At 49.4% G+C, this 21,634-nt stretch overlaps 1 protein-coding gene across 3 annotated transcripts in view; it reads right to left on the bottom strand.

Moving 5' to 3' along the window:
* Positions 1 to 21,634, bottom strand: part of LOC105480662 (ubiquitin conjugating enzyme E2 L3) — a 55,669-nt gene extending 34,035 nt beyond the window's left edge. For 2 of the 3 annotated variants that reach the window (XM_011739751.2, XM_071080054.1), the window contains exon 1: positions 21,440 to 21,634. In XM_011739751.2, the coding sequence (XP_011738053.1) occupies positions 21,440 to 21,466 (27 nt within the window). In that variant the 5' untranslated portion in view covers positions 21,467 to 21,634. Of the gene's footprint in view, positions 1 to 20,913; positions 21,034 to 21,439 lie in introns of those variants that run through there. The other variant, XM_071080053.1, reaches the window with a different exon arrangement.

The raw sequence follows: 21,634 nt of genomic DNA, 5'->3' as shown, positions 1-21,634 counted from the left end.
AGAGCAGGCTGGCCAACATGGTAAAACCCCGTCTCTATTAAAAATACAAAAATTAGCCAGGCATAGTGGCGGGTTCCTGTATCCCCAGCTACTTGGGAGGGGGAGGATGGAGAATCACTGGAACCCAGGAGGTGGACGTTGTGGTGAGCTGCGATCTCGCCACTGCACTTGAGCCTGGGTGACAGAGCGAGACTCCGTCTCAAAAAAAAAAAAGGCCAAGCGCAGTGGCTCAAGCCTGTAATCCCAACACTGTGGGAGGCTGAGGCAGGCAGATTACTTGAGGTCAGGAATTCGAGACCAGCCTGGTCAACATGGTGAAACCCTGTCTCTACTAAAAATACAAAAATTAGCTGGGCGTGGTGGCGCACACCTGTAGTCCCAGCTACTCAGGAGGCTGAGGCAGGAGAATCGCTTGAATCCGGGAGGTGGAGGTTGCGGTGAGCCAAGATCATGCCACTGCACTCCAGCCTGGGCAAAAGAGTGAGACTCCGTCTCAAAAAAATAAAATAAATAAAATAAATCTAGGCCAAGAGCCAGGGGCGGTAGCTCACATCTGTAATCCCAACACTGGGAGGTCAAGGCAGGAGGATCACTTAAGCTCAGGAGCTCAAGACAAGCCTGGGCAATATAGCAAGACCCTATCTCTACAAAAATTAAAAACTTAGCCAGGTGTGGTGATGTATGCCTGTGGTCCCAGCTACTCAGGAGGCTGACTTGGGATGACCAGTTGAGCCCAAAAGGTTGAGGGTACAGTGAGCCATGATGGCGCCACTATACTTCAGCCTAGTCAACAGAGCAAGACCCTGTCTCAAAAAAGAAAAAGAAACAAGAAAAGAAAAGAAATCCAACAGCACCAGACGACTCTTCCCCCTGCAAAATATGTAGGAATCCTGCCATCCAATATTTCCAACTAAAGTTCTTTGGTGCAACCCAAATGAGCAGTGTGCAGAATCCTACCAAGTCAGCCTGGTGATTTCCCCCCTCTATGTCTTTCCCCAGGATGTCTGCTGGAAGGATGTCCCCAACTGTCCTGCCTATCACCAGCCCCACATCCCCAACATGCTCATCACTGAAAGCCTCTCTCAAATGCCCATTCCTCTAAGGAGCTCCCCAAGCCCTGGCTAAAAGTGATGCTCCTTTCTCTCAACAGCCACTACAATGTTTCTGTACAAAATAAAGAAAGGCTGGATCAAGAAGAGCTGAGGAGAATCGAATGGCTTTAGAACTGGTGGCCTGAAGTCACCCTGGTGAGAAGTGGGCTGAGAGAGATGTAGTCAGGTACCACATATCAGGGAAGGAACGAGTATAGGCTTAAAGACTAAACCTCTAAGGGTCCTTGATAGCAAAACAACACCCCAAGCCACAGAATGAAATATTTTAGAGATCCAGTAAAGACCTGGACTTGGTTCCAAACACTTAATTTTTCACCTAGTACAAGGCATGAACCTTAGCAGCAGCGTGAAAAACTGACTGGTTTAGCTAACCAATCGTTTGTGCAGTGTTTAACGTCCAGGCTACCCTAAACTATTCAGAGCCAAATGCTGTGTCCAGTTCTGGACATCGTACTTTAGAAGACCACATCAAATAAGGGCTGCTCAGGACAAGAACAGCAAGGACCATGTCCTACCAGGAACAATCAAAAGAACCAGGAACCTATGGCCTAAAGAGATGTGAAGATGACACACATCTGTCTTCAAATGTTAAAAAGTTCACCTGCTGGCTAGATGAAGTGGCTTATGCCAGTAGTTTCACATTTTGTTGTTTTTTGTTTGTTTGAGATGGAGTCTCGCTCTCCAGGCTGGAGTGTAGAGGCATGATCTCAGCTCACTCCAACCTCCACCTCCCAGGCTCAAGCGATTCTTATGCCTCAGCCTCCTGAGTAGCCGGGCCTACAGGCATGCACCACCACGCCCAGCTCATTTTTGTACTTTTAGTAGAGATGGGGTTTTGCCATGTTGGCCAGGCTGGTCTCCAACTCCTAACCTCAAATGATCTGCCCACCTTGACCTCCCAAAGTGCTCCTGTAATCCCAGCACTTTGGGATGCCGAAGCAGGAAAATCACTTGAGGTCAGGAGTTGAAGATCAGCCTGGGAAACACAGTAAGACCTCATCTCTACAAAAAAATCAAAAATGAAGCGGAAAGACTGCCTGAGCCCAGGATATCCAGGAAGCAGTAAGCCATGATCATGCCACCGCACTCCAGTCTGGGTGACAGAGCGAGACCTTGCCTCAAAAAATAAAAATAAAAATAAAAATAAAATAAAATAAAATAAAATTTAGGCCAGGGCCGGGCACTGTGGCTCATGCCTGTAATCCCAGCACTTTGGGAGGCCGAGACAGGCGGATCACGAGGTCAGGAGATCAAGACCATCCTGGCTAACACGGTGAAACCCCGTGTCTACTAAAAATACAAACAAAAAAAATTAGCTGGGCGTAGTGGTAGGCACCTGTAGTCCCAGATATTCGGGAGGCTGAGGCAGGAGAATGGTGTGAACCTGGGAGGCGGAGCTTGCAGTGAGCCAAGATCGCACCACTGCACTCCAGCCTGGGCGACTGAGCAAGACTCTGTCTCAAAAAAAAAAAAGAAAAACAAAAAAAAAATTTAGGCCAGGCACGGTGGCTCATGCCTGTAATCCCAGCACTTTGGGAGGCCAAAGTGTGCAGATCACAAAGTCAGGAGTGCGATACCAGCCTGGTCAATATGGTGAAACCCCATCTCTACTAAAAATACAAAAATTAGCCAGGTATGGTGGTGCACGCCTGTAGTCTCAGCTATTCAGGAGGCTAAGGCAGAAGAATCGCTTGAACCCGGGAGGTGGAGGTTGCAGTGAGCTGAGATCACGCCACTGCACTCCAGCCTGGGTGACAGAGCAAGACTCTGTCTCAAAAAAAAAACAAAACAAAACAAAAAAAAAATTTAGGCCAGGCACGGTGGCTCATGCCTGTAATCCCAGCACTTTGGGAGGCTGAGGCGGGCGGATCACCTGAGGTCGGGAGTTTGAGACCAGTCTGACCAACATGGAGAAACCCCATCTCTACTAAAAATACAAAATTAGCCGGGCATGGTGGCGCACACTTGTAATTCCAGCTATTCAGGAGGCTGAGGCAGGAGAATCACTTGAACCCAGAAGGCAGGAGGTTGCGGTGAGCCAAGATCGTACCATTGCACTCCAGCCTGGGCAACAAGAGTGAAACTCCGCCTCAAAAGAAAAACAAATTAATTTAAAAAGTTTACCTATAAAGGATTCAACTTTCTACAGGAGTAAAAAAGAAAGAATTGGGGCAAGTATTCACTATCACAGGCAGCTTTTGACTCAGTGCCAAACTCTTAAATGCCACCTCCGCGTGGTCCAACCCCCCTGACTTGGGGCAGCAGTCATCATGTCACTATAGATACTCAAATGGGTGGGGCAGACAGGGCTGCCAGTGGCCGGGGATGTCAGAAAGGAGCCACCTGCACTGGGCAGGACCGTACTATACACTCTCTTGAGCCTCCTCTGAAGTCAGTGCCAGGAGCAGGTGAACAGACGTGCAGAGCAATAACCAGGGGGGCCAGTCAGGGATGCTTCAGATGTCACTGCAGTGCGCTATGGGCAAAAAGTTTCAATGCAAGGACACTGGTGCAATGTAAACAAGCATATTCCATATTACTGTGTCATTTTATATCTGTTAAATGGCAAAAGGCCTGTAATATCCTTAAAGGAAAGTAAAGCTTAAGGCAACTTTTCTTGGCTGTTGAGGGTGGGTTAAAAGAACTGAGAAACGCTGCTCTAGGAACCTTTAGGTCACAGTGAGGAAGTCTAGCAGACACCAGTGGAGGGAACAGCTTTATGGAAGACAGGCTCTGAGACGGGCCTTGAAAGACGGGGGAAGACAGAACTGCTAGAGAACAGGTGTCCATGTGTGGGAAGTGTATGCAGAGACATGGAGGGCAGAAACCAGCAGGGGCGTTAGGGAAGCAGAAAGGAAGCCAGCTTAGCTGGAGTGTTTACCAACTCAGGGCAGTCATCATCAGGGCCAGAACTTTCCAGCCAGGGTGCCTGGCCAAGCCCCTGGGGGCTGTTTAAAATACAGAGAGGTAGCGGAAGGGGTCAGAGGGGTACAGGGGAGAAGGAAGGAGAGCTGATGTGCCTAGGCACCATCTAGGACTTGCTTATTGCATCATCCCCCAGTACAAGATGGGTACCTCTGTGTGGGGAGTGCTCCCAGATGACTGTGATGTGTAACCCCTGCTCTGCTTAAGAATCACCATATTGAGGGTGGGGCGCAGTGGCTCACACCTGTAATCCCAGCACTTTGGGAGGCTGAGGCAGGTGGAACCTGAGGTCAGGAGTTCGACAGCAGCCTGGCCAACATGGTGAAACCTCGTCCACTAAAAATAAAAAAATTAACTGGGCGTGGTGACGCGCGCCTGTAATCCCAGCTACTCGGGTGGCTGAGGCAGGAGAATCACTTGAACCCGGGAGGCAGAGGCAGAGGTTGCGGTGAGCCGAGATGGCGCCATTGCACTCCAGGCTGGGCAACAAGAGTGAAACTCTGTACAAAAAAACAAAAAAACTACAAAAATTAGCCAGGAGTCCTGGTGCATGCCTGTAATCCCAGCTACTCGGGAGGCTGAGGTAGGAGAATAGCTTGAACCCGGGAAGCGGAGGTTGCAGTGAGCCGAGATCGTACCATTGCACTCCAGCCTAGGTGACACAGTGAGACTCCATCGCGCAAAAAAAAAAAAAAAAAAAAAAAAAAAAAAAAAAAAACCACCACATTCATATCACTCAGTCTCTTGGCAAGGAAAAAACTGGGGCCTTGATGAATGCAGTGTCGTTTCTACAGCTAGAAACAAGCTCCTAAAAGGACTAAAACCTCCCACTGAGCTAAGCACATGGAAAAAAACCTCTGACTACAACAAGTCTACAGGCACCGAAACCCAGACATTGTTCTGAACCTTTTGTTTGTTTGTTTGTTTGTTTGTTTGTTTTGAGATGAAGTCTCGCTCCGTCACCCAGGCTGGAGTGCAGTGGTGTGATCTCAGCTCACTGCAACCTCCACCTCCCAGGTTCAAGCGATTCTCCTGCCTCAGCCTACCAAGTAGCTGGGACTACAGGCAGGCGCCACCACGCCTGGTTAATTTTTTCTTGCATTTTTTTTTTTCAGTAGAGATGGGGTTTTGCCATGTTGGCCAGGCTGGTCTCAAACTCCTGACCTCAGGTGATTTATCTGCCTCGGCCTCCCAAAGTGCTGGGATTATAGGCGTGAGCTACTGGGCACAGCTTGGTCTGAATTTTATTTTATTTTTTTTGGAGACAGTTTCACTCTTGTTGCCCAGGCTAGAGTACAATGGTGTGATCTCGGCTCACCGCAACCCCTGCCTCCCGGGTTCAAGTGATTCTCCTGTCTCAGACTCCCGAGTAGCTGGGATTACAGGCATGCACCACCACACCCGGCTAATTTTGTACTTTTAGTAGAGTCGGGGTTTCTTCATGTTGGTCAGGCTGGTCTCGAACTCCCGACCTCAGGTGATCTGCCCACCTTGGCCTCCCAAAGTGCTGGGATTACAAGCGTGAGCCACCGCGCCCAGTCCGAAATTTTTTTTTTCCTTTAAGTGAACACTGGCCAGCACAGTGGCTCACACCTATAATCCCAGCATTTTGGGAAGTCAAGGTAGGAGGAGCGCTTGAGGCCAGGAGTTCAAGACCAGCCTAGGCAACATAGCAAGATCCCATCTGGCTATGTTGAAAATAACAAAATTAGAATAACAAAATGGCCAGTCATGGTGGCTCACGCCTATAATCCCAGCACTTTGGGAAGCCAAGGCAGGTGGACTGCTTGAGCCCAGAGGTTCGAGACTAGCCTGGAAAACATGGCAAAACCCCATCTCTACCAAAAAACACAAAAATTAGCTGTGCATGGTAGTGTTCACCTATAGTCTTACAGCTACTTGGGAGACGGAGGTGGGAGAATTGCTTGAACCTGGGAGGCAGAGGTTGCAGTAAGCCAAGATCACATCACTGCACTCCAGCCTGGGTGACAGGGAGACTCCATCTCAAAAAAAAAAAAAAATTAGCCAGCATGGTAGCACACACCTGTAGTCCCAGCTACCTAAGAGGCTGAGGCAGGAGGATCCTTTGAGCCCAGGAATTCAAGGTTATAATGAGCTATGATCATGCCACTGCACTTCAGCCTGGGCAACAGTGCAAGACCCTGTCTCTTGAAGAAAAGAGGCCAGGCACGGTGGCTCATGTCTGCAATCCCAGCACTTTGGGAGGCTCAGGCAGGCAGATCATATGAGGTCAGGAGTTCGAGACCAGCCTGGCCAACATGGTGAAACCCCGTCTCTACTAAAAATACAAAAACTAGGTCGGATACGATGGCTCACACCTGTAATCCCAGCATTTTGGGAGGCTCAGGTGGGCGGATCACAAGGTCAGGAGTTTGAGACCAGCCTGAACAACATGGTGAAACCCCGTCTCTACTAAAAATACAAAAAAATTTGCCAGGCATGGTGGCGCATGTCTGTAGTCCCAGCCACTCGGGAGGCTGAGGCAGGAGAATTGCTTGAACCCAGGAGGTAGAGGATGCAGTAAGCCGAGATCGCGCCACTGCACTCCAGTCTGGGCAATAGAGAGAGAGAGTCTATCTCAAAGAAAAGAAAAAGAAAGAGAAGAAAAGAGTAATTCCAACAAAGAACAGAAAACAGAGAGATGCTGGGAAAGGGGCAGCCATGGCACGAGAGGAAGCGGTCAATTATGAGGCCATTCTGCACTGTTTACAGTTAACAGCCCTGAGATAGGCAAGTAGAGCACATTAGCCCCATTTCACAGACAGTAAAGCCAAGGCTCAGAGAGGTCCAAGTCAAAGAACTTGTACAGAGCAGGCCCAGGACTAGAGCCAGCACTGAAACTGTTTTGACCATCTTAGCCACCCTAAGCAGTGAGTTAATGCTCCCATTGGAAACTGACAGAGCAAGTGCTCCTGTTTACTCTGTGGGATCCCAGGAGGGTTTAGCTTGGTCTGGAATAGTACTGACCAATATTTACATCAACAAAAACATGAACATATTCAGTATTTTCCCTAGTCCTGCACAGCTAGTCATTATGTGCCTGTGTTGTTGTGCAAGGAATATTTCTAGGCTCCTACTGCCCAGGCAAAACAAAACCTGGCAGATGGAGCTGGATATCTGAGGAGAGTTACATAAACCTGCCTTAAATCTTCCAAATTCCAGCATAACTGGTCTATCAAAGTAAATACTTGTAACAGAAATGCAAACTTTCCAAGCTTGCATAAGGCAACTGTTGGCAATGACACTAAAATCATGACTTTTTTTTTTTCCCTGAGACAGGGTCTCGCTTTGTTGCCGAGGCTGGAGTGCAGTGGCATGATCATGGCTCACTGCAGTTTCAAACCTACAGATCCCAAGCGATCCTCCCACCTCAGCCTTCTGAGAAGCTGCGACTACAGGCATGTGCCAATGTGCCCAACTAATCTTTTTATTTTTTTGTAGAGACAGGGTCTCACTCCATTGGGCAGACTGGTCTCAAACTCCTAGGCTCAAGTGATCCTCTCGCTTTAGCCTTCCTAAGTGCTGAGATTATAAGCATGAGCCACCGTGCCTGGCCACTAAATCATGACTTAAATGTAATCCAATATACTGAAAATCCAAACATAAGCCTCATGGCCTTCTAATGCAATTCTCTCATTTCACCTAATATTTAGCTAAGGGGGCAGGACCCATGCCAAGACATCATCACTTCTGTAGGTCAGCAGTATGATAGCTATCTTACATTTAGTTATTATCATAACTAATTACATCTGGGGCTGCGCACGGTGGCTCACACCTGTAATCCCAGCACTTTGGGAGGCCGAGGAAGCTGAATCATCTGAGGTCAGAAGTTCAAGACCATCCTGGCCAACATGGTGAAACCCTGTCTCTACTAAAAATACAAAAATTAGCCAGGTGTGGTGGTGGGCACCTGGAATCCCAGCTACTCGGGAGGCTGAGGCAGGAGAATTGCTTGAACCTGGGAGGCGGAGGTTGAAGTGAGCCAAGATCACGCCATTGCACTCCAGCCTAGATTACAAGAGTGAAACTCCATCTCAAATAAATAAATAAACAAATAATACACTTGGCTATGATCACAACTTTATGAAGTCATCTCATCATCCGCTGTACAAATCAGGGCACTGAGGCTCAAAGGCACAACACTAAGGAGTCAAAGGCAGAAATCTACATCTGAACTCTGTTACTCTATCACAGCACAGTGCTTCTCAGAGGTTACAACACACTCCTTCCCAGGTGGTCATTCTAACAGGACATGACAAAGAAAACACTCAACAGAGGCTTAGAGGAACGCACTGCCCACAACCTCCACAGTAAGCATGGGGGAAGCGTGGCCAAAGCTCCAACTCAGCAGGCCTTGACACCAGCTTCTGGCTGCCAGGCCTCATTCCTGGAAGGTGTTTCCGTGTCCATCTGTACATGGGTGTGCCTGGCATTCCTGACCTCCATTACATACTCCAGAGTCCAGCACCCCACTAACAGACTGATAGCTCCTTGAGGGCTGGGACACCGACCTCCTGAAGTCTGTCCACAACAGATTCAACCACACAAAGCCTGACACAGGACAAAGGGGCACGACGGGAACTGCCTGTGTAAAACTTGAGGAGAATCCTTCAGGAAGCTTAGATTTTCTTTTTTTTTTTTTTTTTTTTGAGACGGAGTCATGCTCTGTCGCCCAGGCTGGAGTGCAGTGGCCGGATCTCAGCTCACTGCAAGCTCCGCCTCCCGGGTTCACGCCATTCTCCTGCCTCAGCCTCCCAAGTAGCTGGGACTACAGGCGCCCGCCACTTCACCCGGCTATTTTTTTGTATTTTTTTAGTAGAGACGGGGTTTCACCGTGTTAGCCAGGATGGTCTCGATCTCCTGACCTCGTGATCCGCCTGTCTCGGCCTCCCAAAGTGCTGGGATTACAGGCTTGAGCCACCGCGCCCGGCCTGAGGAAGCTTAGATTTTCTTATGCTGACTGTTCTTTTTTTTGAGACAGAGTCTTGCCCAGGCTGGAGTGCAGTGGCATGATCTCAGCTCACTAAAAGCTCTGCCTCCCGGGTTCACGCCATTCCCCTGCCTCAGCCTCCCAAGTAGCTGGGACTACAGGTGCTCATCACCACGCCCGGCTAATTTTTTTTGTATTTTTAGTAGAGATGGGGTTTCATCATGTTATCCAGGATGGTCTTGATCTCTTGACCTTGTGATCCGCCCGCCTCAGCCTCCCAAAGTGCTGGGATTACAGGTATGAGCCACCGCGCCCGGCTGCTGACTGTTCTTAATGAGAGGTGTGCTGGTGTGAAACACTATTTTTTACAAGCCACCTCAGATGGGTTCAGAGGCTATTCAACCTCTGAGTCATACCCTCTCCCTCACCGTGAGCAGGTGGGTCCCCTCTTAGAAAGATGGAGCACAGGCCGGGCGCGGTGGCTCAAGCCTGTAATCCCAGCACTTTGGGAGGCCGAGACGGGTGGATCATGAGGTCAGGAGATCGAGACCATCCTGGCTAACACGGTGAAACCCCGTCTCTACTAAAAAAATACAAAAAACTAGCCGGGCGAGGTGGCGGGCGCCTGTAGTCCCAGTTACTCGGGAGGCTGAGGCAGGAGAATGGCGTAAACCCGGGAGGCAGAGCTTGCAGTGAGCCGAGATCGCGCCACTGCACTCCAGCCTGGGTGACAGAGCCAGACTCCGTTTCAAAAAAAAAAAAAAAAAAAAAAAAAAGAAAGATGGAGCACCACATGAGCCCTGACATTAGCCCATGAGCCCTTTGACATTAGCACCTGCTTTGATTGCAGATGTGCCTGCTGGGGTAGGGGCTGTCGAAAGAGAATGTTCCCCGCTCCGCCTACCTATGCTAGGAAAGTGGGGGCAAAATCTGACAAGAAAATGAAATACAGAAAACTATCATCAACACAGTCCTGGAAGTGTTAAAAATCAAAACAAACAAAACCCAAACAGCCACCGGATCTGAAATGAACCCTCTTCCTCTCCATCTTGTCCCTTCCTCAAAACCAAAAGCAACCATCTAAAAAGCAGGAGCAAGGCCCGGAGAGCAGGGGACCTTGACGGTGGGCCTGGCTCTACCACTTGCTTCAGCCTCCTAATCTGTAAACTGAGGCCACTGGTGTCTGCTTTCCAAGGTCCCTCACACAGCTCTGGAATTCTAGAGTGTGTGTGTGGCAAGGGTCAGAAGGAGAAACTACACAGCCACCAGAAGCAACTTTCTTAACTTTCTGCTTCAAGGTTGAAAGACAACGGCTGGGGCCGGGCGCGGTGGTTCAAGCCTGTAATCCCAGCACTTTGGGAGGCCGAGACGGGCGGATCACAAGGTCAGGAGATCGAGACCAGCCTGGCTAATACGGTGAAACCCTGTCTCTACTAAAAAATACAAAAAAAACTAGCCGGGTGAGGTGGCGGGCGCCCGTAGTCCCAGCTACTCGGGAGGCTGAGGCAGGAGAATGGCGTAGACCCGGGAGGCGGAGCTTGCAGTGAGCTGAGATGCGGCCACTGCACTCCAGCCTGGGCGACAGAGCGACACTCCGTCTCAAAAAAAAAAAAAAAAAAAAAAGACAGACAACGGCTGGGCACAGTAGCTCACACCTGTAATCCCAGCTATTTGGGAGGCTGAGGCAGGTGGATCACCTGAGGTTAGGAGTTCACGACCAGCTGGGCCAATACAGTGAAACCCACCTCTACTAAAAAATACAAAAATTAGGCTGGGCGCGGTGGCTCACGCCTGTAATCCCAGCACTTTGGGAGGCCAAGGCGGGCGGATCAGAGATCGAGACCATCCTGGCTAACATGGTGAAACCCCGTCTCTACTAAAAATACAAAAGATTAGTCGGGCGTGGTGGCCTGTAGTTCCAGCTACTTGAGAGGATGAGGCACAAGAATGGCGTGAACCCGGGAAGTGGAGCTTGCAGTGAGCCAAGATTGCGCCACTACGCAAGACTCCATCTCAAAAAAAAAAAAAAAAAAAAAAAAAAAATTAGCCAGGTGTGGTGACACACGCCTGTAATTCCAGCTACTCTGGAGGCTGAGGCAGGGAGAATTGCTCAAATCCAGAGGTGAAGGCTGCAGTGAGCCAAGATCGTGCCACTGTACTCCAGCCTGGGTGACAGAGTGAGACCGTGTCTCCAAAAAAAAAAAAAAAAAAAAAAAAAAAAAAAAAAAAGGCCGGGCGCCGTGGCTCACGCCTGTAATCCCAGCACTTTGGGAGGCCAAGACGGGCGGTTCACGAGGTCAGGAGATCGAGACCATCCTGGCTAACACAGTGAAACCCCGTCTCTACTAAAAATACAAAAAAAAAAATTAGCCAGGCATGGTGGCGGGTGCCTGTGGTCCCAGCTACATGGGAGGCTGAGGCAGGAGAATGGCGTGAACCCGGGGGATGGAGCTTGCAGTGAGCCAAGATCGTGCCACTGCACTCCAGCCTGGGCGACAGAGCGAGACTCCGTGTCAAAAAAAAAAAAAAAAGGAAAAGAAAAGAAGACAAGAAGCAACGATATGACATCTGAGACATCAACTTCTCAATCAAGAGTGGCTTTCGGCCAGACGTGGTGGCTCACACCTGTAATCCTAGAACTTTAGGAGGCCGAGGTGGGTGGAACATGAGGTCAGGAGTTGGAGACCAGCCTAACCAACATGGCAAAACCCCATCTCTACTAAAAATACAAAAATTAGCCAGGTGTAGTGGCACGCGCCTGTAATTCCAGCTACTCAGGAGGCTGAAGCAGGAGAATTGCTTGAACCCGGGAGGCGGAGGTTGCAGTGAACCGTGATTATGCATTGTACTCCAGTCTGGGTGAAAGAGCAAGACTCCACCTCAAAAAAAAAAAAAAAAAAAAAAAAAGAGTTGCTTTCAAACCTCCAACCCTGCCCCAATTCAGTGCCTGTGGGACCCTTCCATAGCACCTATGTTCATCTTTGGACACGGTGACTGTCACACTACACTAGATGTATACAATACGCCAGGTAAATTTCTGAGATATTAGGAAGACAAATTTTGAGTTCAAGAGCTATTCAATTTTAAGCCGGGCACAGTGGCTCATGCCTGTAATCCCAGCACTTTGGGAGGCTGAGGCGGATCGCCTGAAGGCAGGAGTTCAAGACCAGCCTGGGAAACGGCGAAACCCCGTCTCTACTAAAAATACAAAAATCAGCTGGGTATGGTGACACATGCTTATAGTTCCAGCTACTTGGAGGCTGAGGCAAGAGAATCGCTTGAACCTGGGAGGCAGAGATTACAGTGAGCCGAGATGGCGCCACTGCGCTCCAACCTGGGTGATAGAGACTCCGTTTCCAAAAAAAAAAAAAAAAAAAAAAATTTTTTCCCAATTTTGTTCGGAAAAGTAAACTTTTCTTTTTTTACTTTTTTTTTTTTTTCTTTTTGAGAGTCTCGCTCTATCACCCAGGCTGGAGCACAGCATCACCATCTTGGCTCACTGCAACCTCCACCTCCCGGATTCAAGTGATTCTCCTGCCTCAGCCTCCTCAGTCTCCGGAGTAGCTAGGATTACAGGAAGGCACCACCACACTCGGCTGAGTTTTTATATATATATATATATATATATATATATATATATATATTTTTTTTTTTTTTTTTTTTTTTTTTTTTTTTGAGACAGAGTCTCACTCTGTCACCCAGGCTGGAGTGCAGTGACTGGATCTCAGCTACTGCAAGCCCTGCCTCCCGGGTTTATGCCATTCTCCTGCCTCAGCCTTCCGAGTAGCTGGGACTACAGGTGCCCACCACCTCACCCGGCTAGTTTTTTGTATTTTTTAGTAGAGATGGGGTTTCACCGTGTTAGGTGAAACCCCATCTCTACTAAAGGATGTTAGGATGCTCTCGATCTCCTGATCTTGTGATCCGCCCGTCTCGGCCTCCTAAGAGTTTTATATTTTTTTTAGCAGAGACGGGGTTTCACCATGTTTCCTAGGCTGGTCTCCTCAAGTGATCCACCCGCCTTGACCTCCCAAAGTGTTGGGATTCAGGTGTGAGCCACCATGCCCAGCCAAGTAAACTTATTTTATTTTAATTTTATTTATTTTTTTAGACGGAGTCTCGCTCTGCCGCCCAGGCTGGAGTGCAGTGGCGCGATCTCGGCTCACTGCAAGCTCTGCCTCCCGGGTTCACGCCATTCTCCTGCCTCAGCCTCCCCAGTAGCTGGGACTACAGGCGCCCGCCACCACGCCCGGCTAATTTTTTTTTTGTATTTTAGTAGAGACGGCGTTTCACCGTGTTAGCCAGGATGGTCTCGATCTCCTGACCTCGTGATCCGCCCGTCTCAGCCTCCCAAAGTGCTGGGGTTACAGGCGTGAGCCACTGCGCCTGGCCTATTTTTTTTTTTTTTTTATAGTGTATCACTCTGTTCCCCCGGCCAGAGTGCAGTGGCGTGATCTTGGCTCACTGCAACCTCTGCCTTGCAGGTTCAAGCAATTCTCCTGCCTCAGCCTCCCGAGTAGCTGGGATTACAGGCACATGCCACCACACCCAGCTAATTTTTTTTTTTTTTTTTAGACGGAGTCTCGCTCTGTCACCCAGGCTGGAGTGCAGTGGCCGGATCTCAGCTCACTGCAAGCTCCGCCTCCCGGGTTCACGCCATTCTCCTGCCTCAGCCTCCCGAGTAGCTGGGACTACAGGCGCCTGCCACCTCGCCCGGCTAAGTTTTTTTTGTATTTTTAGTAGAGACGGGGTTTCACCGTGTTAGCCAGGATGGTCTCGATCTCCTGACCTCGTGATCCACCCGTCTCGGCCTCCCAAAGTGCTGGGATTACAGGCTTGAGCCACCGTGCCCGGCCCCAAACACCCAGCTAATTTTATTGTGATTCTAGTAGAGACCGGGTTTCACCATGTTGACCAAGCTGGTTTCGAACTCCTGACCTCAAGTGATCCACCTGCCTCGGCCTCCCAAAGTGCTGGGATTACAGGCCTGAGCCACGGTAATCTCTGCCTCTCATGAGGTTCAAGCAATTCTTGTGCCTCCCCCTCCCTAGTAGCTGAGATACAGGCATGTGCCACCAGACCCGGTTAATTTTTGTATTTTGGGTAGAGGTAGGGTTTCACCATGTTGGCCAGTGGTCTCAATCTCCTGACCTTCATGATCCGCCCGCCTTGGCCTCCCAAAGTGCTGGGATTACAGGCGTGAGCCACCGCGCCCGGCCCCCAGCCAACATTTTTAAACAAACATTCACACAGCTGTCTCAGTAACTTTCTCCAAACTACAAAATAAGAGAATACCACAGGTAAGAGAATGGGCTTTCAATGATGAGGGTATGTCCAGGCAGGCTGGCCCCAACCTGGCCCGAAACCACTTTTACCATCTCCTATCACTCCTCCAAATCCTCCCCTCCTGACAGGCTGGTCACCTCACTGCCCTGGAACATGTCTTGGTTATTTTCAATAATAATATCTACAAGTAGCTCACATTTACTATATGCCAGGCACTCTTCTAAGCAGTTGGTATGTATTAACTCATTTAACCTTCACACACAGACGAACTAACTAAGGCACAGAGAGGTAAAGTAAGTAACTTGCCCAGGGTCACTCAGCTAAGATGTGGCAGGCCCAGGATTGAAACTCCAGAACCAGTGCTTTTAACTGCTATCCTGTAGTCTTTCTCTAAACAGCTTTGCTCTGAGAAAAAGCCCCTTCCTCCCTTTCTTATATGGGTGGGGGGCTTGGGGAGGTTAGGTTTATCTATGTCCCCCAAGAACACGCAGGATGAAGCGGGCCACAGGAGATACATGCAAAGCCCTTCTTGAGTGAGTGGCATGCCACTTCTCCTGGATAGCTGAGCATCCAGGAGATACGTAGATCTGGCCCCTCAATCTAAAGGCTATGGCATCTCGGCCACCTGTCCTTAAATCCATCAGCACTGCCCTCAGTGACCCCTCTATAGAGAGGGAGCTCACCCTCCAAGGCTGGCCTGGCAGAGGGAGGGCTCCTAGCTCTGGGCTCCTAGCTCTGGAGGTGCACTGGACATGCCAATCCAGGGTAAAATCAAGCCAATGCCTCAACACTTCTGAAAAGCATCTCAGGGGCTGGCCTAACTAAAACCCAAAGCGGGATGGCACAAGGTCAGAGGCAAGCACCACTGGAAAGTAGGCAGATGGTGTCTGGGGGCTCCTCATGGCATTTCCCATAGGCACTGCCCAGAGCCCTCCTGAGGGATGAGAGAGACTCAACCTCACTGGTCACCTGGTCCCTCTTCTTCAACTGCTGAAACCCTACTCGGGCTTAAAGGGTCAGGCCAAGTTCGACCTCCTCCTCAGTGTCAGAGGGGGTGTTTCCCTCCCCTGCAAGCCATTATTAAGGTGGCAGACATCCAACACACAGTGACCAGCCCAGGAATTCTTTGTTCCAGGTACACACCATTTTTCTCCTTTGCTGAGCTCCGCAAGGGCAGAGGAATTGCCCCTTGAGCTGAGTCTCAAAGGTCAAGAAGTTAACCCGGTACAGAGAAGAGACAGGGATGCCAATCACGAGATCCAGAGTGTGCAAAGCATGCTGTGTTTAGGGGACTCAACGGGCAAGTGGGGAGAGACAAGACTGGTAAGACAAGACCTTGAAGGAACAAGGAATGTGCACTTGTAATCCAGAGTCCCAGCCTCATCCTCACCCTACTAAATTCTGCTCCAATCTCTGTCAGCGGGGCCTGGTCATGTGTATTCTACTGCACAACACACCACACACTACTCTGATGCACTGCTGGTTAGGAATAGTGTGGGACAGAGGGTGTGCTGACCAGTAAGGAGTTCAGACGAACCATTAAGGAACTCGACGCAGGTGTCTACCATAAACAGGGATGGCCTGAACTGAGGCAGTGGCAGTGGGAGTAGGAGTGGGGATGGAGAGAAGACAGGCAGAGAACAGAGACTGAAGGCATAGTTCAGCAGAATCTGCCAGGTGACCAGACAAGGGAGGAAGAGCGTAGAAGGGGTCAGCTGGCGTTTTTTCCTTATTAACTAAGTAAGGTGGGACAGGAGGAGACACATGGGGCCAGAGGGAGAGAGTCACAGGAGGAGCTAAGACTTAAGATGCCTACAGATCTATGCGCCGTTCCCAGGAAAACTCTGGAAGTGGCTGGAGTCCGGGCTCAGGAGGAACGTCTCTGTGGCTCTCTAATGGGCACAGTGTGTGCAGTGTGAAGTGTGTGCAGTGTGAAGTGTGTGCAGTGTGAAGCTGCAAAGAAGTGGGGCTCTCACATTTACTGCTGTAGCAAAGAATATAGAAATATCTTAAACGTAATAAATGTTCCAATAAAATGAGAATACTTTCAAGTGTCCTCTTATAATAAAATTTTAAAGCAACAGTCTCCTAATTTAGAGTTTTAACAGGATCAGAAAAGGCCCCAGTACCCTGAGACAAGAGTTTTTGTCTCAGGGTGTTTTTTTGTTTTGTTTTTTGTTTTTTTCTTTTTGAGACAGAGTCTCGCACTGGAGTGCAATGGCACAATCTTGGCTCACTGCAACCTCCACCTCCTGGGTTCAAGCAATTCTCCTGCCTCAGCCTCCACAGTAGCTGGGATTACAGCCACCCGCCACCACGCCCAGCTAATTTTTTGTATTTTTAGTAGAGACGGGGTTTCACTATGTTGGCCAGGCTGGTCTGGAACGCCTGACCTCACGATCTGCCCGCCTGGGCCTCCCAAAGTGCTGGGATTACAGTCGTGAGCCACCGCGCCTGGCCTGTCTCAGAGTTTTCTAGTAAATACCTTAAAAGGCCCCAAATGTTGCAATAATTGAGTATACTCCTTCCCATCACCTGTCCCAAACATTTACAAAGAATATCATTAAGGGAGGCTGAAACAGTCCCAACTTACTGGAATGCATGAATTTAGACTAAAAGATGCAACGTTTTTCTCAATTCACAAAGCCTCAGTGGATTCAGGACATTTACACTGGCATAACATCACATATAAAACTCCCCTCAACTCCTGACACATGTGACACAACTACTAGACACACTCATTGCTCTATCTTCTTAATTAACCAACCTCAGAATCTAAACCTATACTCAAAAGCAAACTACCTCACTGCTTAATACAACGAAACCCAAGGAATGAACTTTTATAGGCTCCTCCTACTATGACTATGGACTGGGAGAAAGAATAACAATATGAAGTTCTGAGTGAACATTTTTAAATAGCATTAGGCTGGGCACAGTGGCTCACACCTATAATCCCAGCACTTCGGGAGGCCTTGGCAGGCAGATCACCTGAGGTTAGGAGTTCGAGACCAGTCTGGCCAACATGGTGAAACCCCCTCTCTAATACAAAATTAGCAGGGAATGGTGGTGCACACCTATAGTCCCAGCTACTTGGGAGGCTGAGGCAGGAGAATCGCTTGAACCTGAGAGGCAGAGGTTGTAGTGCACAGAGATCATGCCATTGCACTCCAGCCTGGGTAACAAGAGCGAAACTCCTTAACTCAACAGTTACATCATGATAAGTAATAAGATGTTACACACACACCCCTCTAAATCCACAGATTTCCCTTCTGAGAAAAGCCCTTCTGGGAAGCTACTCAATGGGCCCTTGGGGGAAGTGTGTGCAGTGTGAAGCTGCAAAGAAATGATCAGATGGCAATCAGTTGCCTAAGCCACACATAAAGGTTTCACTTTTGGCTTTTGTAGCAATTTCCCCATCCTGATTGAAGCAATGGTTACAATCTGGTTGTGGCCAACAATGCTAAATTAGCTGCTTGCAAATTAAAATGTACTTAATGTTTTATTAACACTATAATTCCTAAAAAGGGTTCTAAAAGAGGTTAATCCTCTTGGCAAATGCTTTTGAAATAAAAGACTTTATCATACTCACTTTGCCTAAAATAACTTCTCAGTGTAGTATATGCAAATCACTCTACTTTTAATAATGTGTTTTACACTATCTGCAGTCCATTGTTACAAAGAAATCTTTGCTGTGGAATGTCCTAGAAAACATTTTTAACAGAAATCTAAAGTTCTTTAAGATATAATTAATTTGGCCGGGCGCGGTGGCTCAAGCCCATAATCCCAGCACTTCGGGAGGCCGAGACGGGTGGATCACGAGGTCAGGAGATCGAGACCATCCTGTCTAACACGGTGAAACCCCGTCTCTACTAAGAAATACAAAAAACTAGCTGGGCGAGGTGGCAGGCGCCTGTAGTCCCAGCTACTCAGGAGGCTGAGGCCAGAGAATGGCGTGAACCCAGGAGGCGGAGCTTGCAGTGAGCTGAGATCTGGCCACTGCACTCCAGCCTGGGCTACTGAGCGAGACCCCGTCTCAAAAAAAAAAAAAAAAGATGTAATTAATTTGATCATTCAACATTTGCTAGATTGCTATGCCTAAGGCACTGTTCTATGCACTAAGTCCCAATTTTTCACCAACGAAAATCACTTTATTTCCACCCCATGTACTGAAAAGACTGTTGATGAACTTGTATCAATAATTTTTCTTCTTTAAAAAAAAAAAAAAAAAAAAAAAACTACCCAGTCTTAAACATTGACTCTCACAGCCAATGATCAGCATTACATAACTGGCGTTCCCCTAGTGAACTGAAAGCCTTTCCATCCTCAACTTAAGAAACAACACACCGCTCCATGCAGCCTTTGAGTAAGAAAGACAGCCTGACAAGAGGCATGGAATTTGGGTCCTAAAGACAGGAAGAGTCAGTGTCTTCTCCCTCCCCACCACATTCTACGATTCTACCTTAGGTAACTCCCTTAACCTAGTTAACCTCACAATGTCCTCATTTGTAAAAACATAAAAACGACAATACACTAACTTGGAGTGTTGAAAAGATAACTTATGTAAATAACCTAATATTTAATAAATAGTTAATGTTACAAATTCTTTTCCAAGGTCTATTTTTTTAGAAACAGAGTAATAATTTTAAACCCGTAATAAGTCCCCTCTTAGACCCCTGAGAGCCTGGGGATTCCAAACTGGGTCAACTGGGATAGGCTAGGGGGCTTCCAGGATGAATTAGGTCAAGATCCCTGCCCTTCGGGATCTCAGAACCCAGTATAGGAAAGACAAGTCTGTAACACAAAGAGATTGTGACAAGTGCTCAAAGAGAAACATAAAGTGCTGTGGTCACACAGAGGAGGAAACAACTCATTCTGAAGGGGGATATGGAAGCAGGGGCTCACAGAGCAGTTGGCATTGGAGTTGAACCTGGGACTTCTCTGGAAGGGAGAAGTGAGGAGAAGGCACCTTTTTTGGGGCAGAGCAAACGACACGTGCAAAGAGACACCAGAGGGCAAGTAAGAGCAGGAGACTTTGCTTTGGAGAAAGAACCCAGTTCGATCACAGCTCACTCTCCCTAGCTAGGTAACCCAGGGCAAGCCAAATAATCTTTTCTCATCGACAAAATGGAAATCACAATGTCTACTTCACAGGAAGGATTAAACATGATCATGCATATAAAGCACGAAGTAAAAGCTGGAAAAATAGTAGCTACTGCGATTAGGTGCAAGAATGGTGGGAAACCAAAGGGCAGGAGGTGAGGCTCAACTGATTGCTTTCCGTCAGTCTCAGAAAGGTCTTGCATGCCAAGTAAGAGGTTAGGATTAACTGCTGAGGACAATAAGACCATAGACATTTTTAACAGGAGTGAAAAGAATTGAGTTATCTGCCTTAAAAGAACTCTGGTGTCCGTGAGGGGTAGTCTGGGGAGGAGAGCACTCCGGAGGGCACCCAAGAGATGAGGATACAGATTCAGAGTAATTTCAGTAACATTAGAAAGCAAGTCATGCACTTCAGAAATCTTTTTTTTGTTTGTTTTTGAGATGGAGTCTCACTCTGTCGCCCTGGCTGGAGTGCAGTGGCGCAAACTTGGCTCACTGCAACCTCCACCTGCCAGGTTCAAACGATTCTCCCACTTCAGCCTCCCGGGTAGCTGAGATTACAGGCGAATGCGACCACGCCCAGCTAATTTTTATATTTTTAGTAGAGACAGGAGTTCACCATGTTGGCCGGGCTGGTCTTGAACTCCTGACCTCAAGTGATCCGCTCGCCTCGGCCTCCCAGAGTGCTGGGATTACAGGCGTGAGCCACCGCGCCCGGCCTGCACTCCAGAAAACTTTCTAAATTTAAATCCACAAGGGTTGAAGGACGACTGCACCTGGGAGTAGGGTAGGAAAGAAAGCCATTAACCGACCCCTTATCTGGTGAATGGTGGTGTCACTAGCTTAAGAGATGAGAAGTCAGAAGTCCTCTGAGTTTTCTTTTGTGCCCACTTCCACTCCAGTTTTATAAAGTTAATGTCCTCTCTAGCCCTTAGGGAACAAAAGAAAGGAAACGTTCCCAGGGAGGCAGGGAGGGCTCAGAGACTGTGGCTCCAAGTTCAATGTCTAGTTCTACCAAACACTGCTCTGCCCAGAACGAACCCCAGCTCTTTATCTCCCCTCAGGAAACCGGCTCCCGGGCCTTTTTTTAATTTCCGGCCCGTTGCAGGCCGGCTGCCCTAGCCAGCCGCCGACTCACAGATGCTGGCGGAGGGGACTCCGGAGGACGTTGGCAAATCCACTGGCAAAAGAACTAAGCCAATTTATCTAATGTGTTCCTCACTAAAAGGTGCCAAGTAGCAAGAAAGCACCCTGCTGCATTCAAGATCCAAAGTACCAAGTTATTATTATAAACTTTGGCCCGTTTTGATTCGAACGACTGAAACCAACCGTTACCCCCCAAAAAATGGCATTTTGCTTTATCAGGGAAGGGAGATCGAGATGACTGAGTGGAGGAGAGGGAAGGAGAACCGCGCCGCGATGGGGGCCGACCTCAGGCCTTCCTGGAGTTGGAACTTGCCCGCTGTGTGACTCTGCAGTCACAAGGCGACAGTTTGCTAGGACCCAGCGCAATTCCAAACGACCCACCAACAAACTGACCTAACTTTGGCCGCCTGGCCTCCTCCCCGCTCTCCTAGCCCGAGCCTTCCAGAGTTCCGAGCTGCGGCTGGGCCAAGCGGAGCTGCAAGCCCGGCTCGCTGAGGCCCAGGGCGGGGCGGTTCCGCGGCACGGGCTCCGGGCAGGGGCTCCGGCGCTCGGGCCTTCCCCGAAGGCGCTCAGTTTGGAGCCTCCCAACCGGGCTCTCACATTGACGACGCCCTCGCGTCGGACCGCGGCCTCCGCGACAGGGGGACGCGGCCACGTTCCGGGCGGAGGGTGGCGTGAACGCCCCGGGCCGGGCTGAGGGGCCAACAGTGGCTCCCAGCGCGGCCTGGCGCTCCCGCCCAGGCTGCGGCCTAGGCCAGCCCCGTTAGCTCCTTGAGCCTGCGCGCGGCCCAGGGAACCGACGAGGCCGTATAGGGCAGGAGGCCAGACGGCAGCGCCCTGAGAGGCCGCTGCCTGCCTCGGGGGTCCGGAGCCTGGGACGCCGCCCCACGCCCGACCGAGGCCAGAGAATGGCTTTTACCTTCATCAGCCTCCTGCTGGCCGCCATCTTGGATTTGGTGCTGCTCCTTCCCCAGAATGCATCGCGGCCGGCCGGGCGGCTGGAGCCCCCGCACTTCCTGGAGCGGGGGAGGGGCCGCGGGGCGGGGCACAGGAGCGGAGCAGAGCACCTACTGTATGCTTCCCAGCGTGCTCGGAGGCGCGTGGAGGAACACAA

The sequence above is a fragment of the Macaca nemestrina genome, chromosome 15, assembly GCF_043159975.1.
Source record: "Macaca nemestrina isolate mMacNem1 chromosome 15, mMacNem.hap1, whole genome shotgun sequence".
Taxonomy (NCBI): domain Eukaryota; kingdom Metazoa; phylum Chordata; class Mammalia; order Primates; family Cercopithecidae; genus Macaca; species Macaca nemestrina.
Note: the sequence above shows the minus strand (reverse complement) of the source record. Positions and strands in the feature narration are given on the sequence as shown.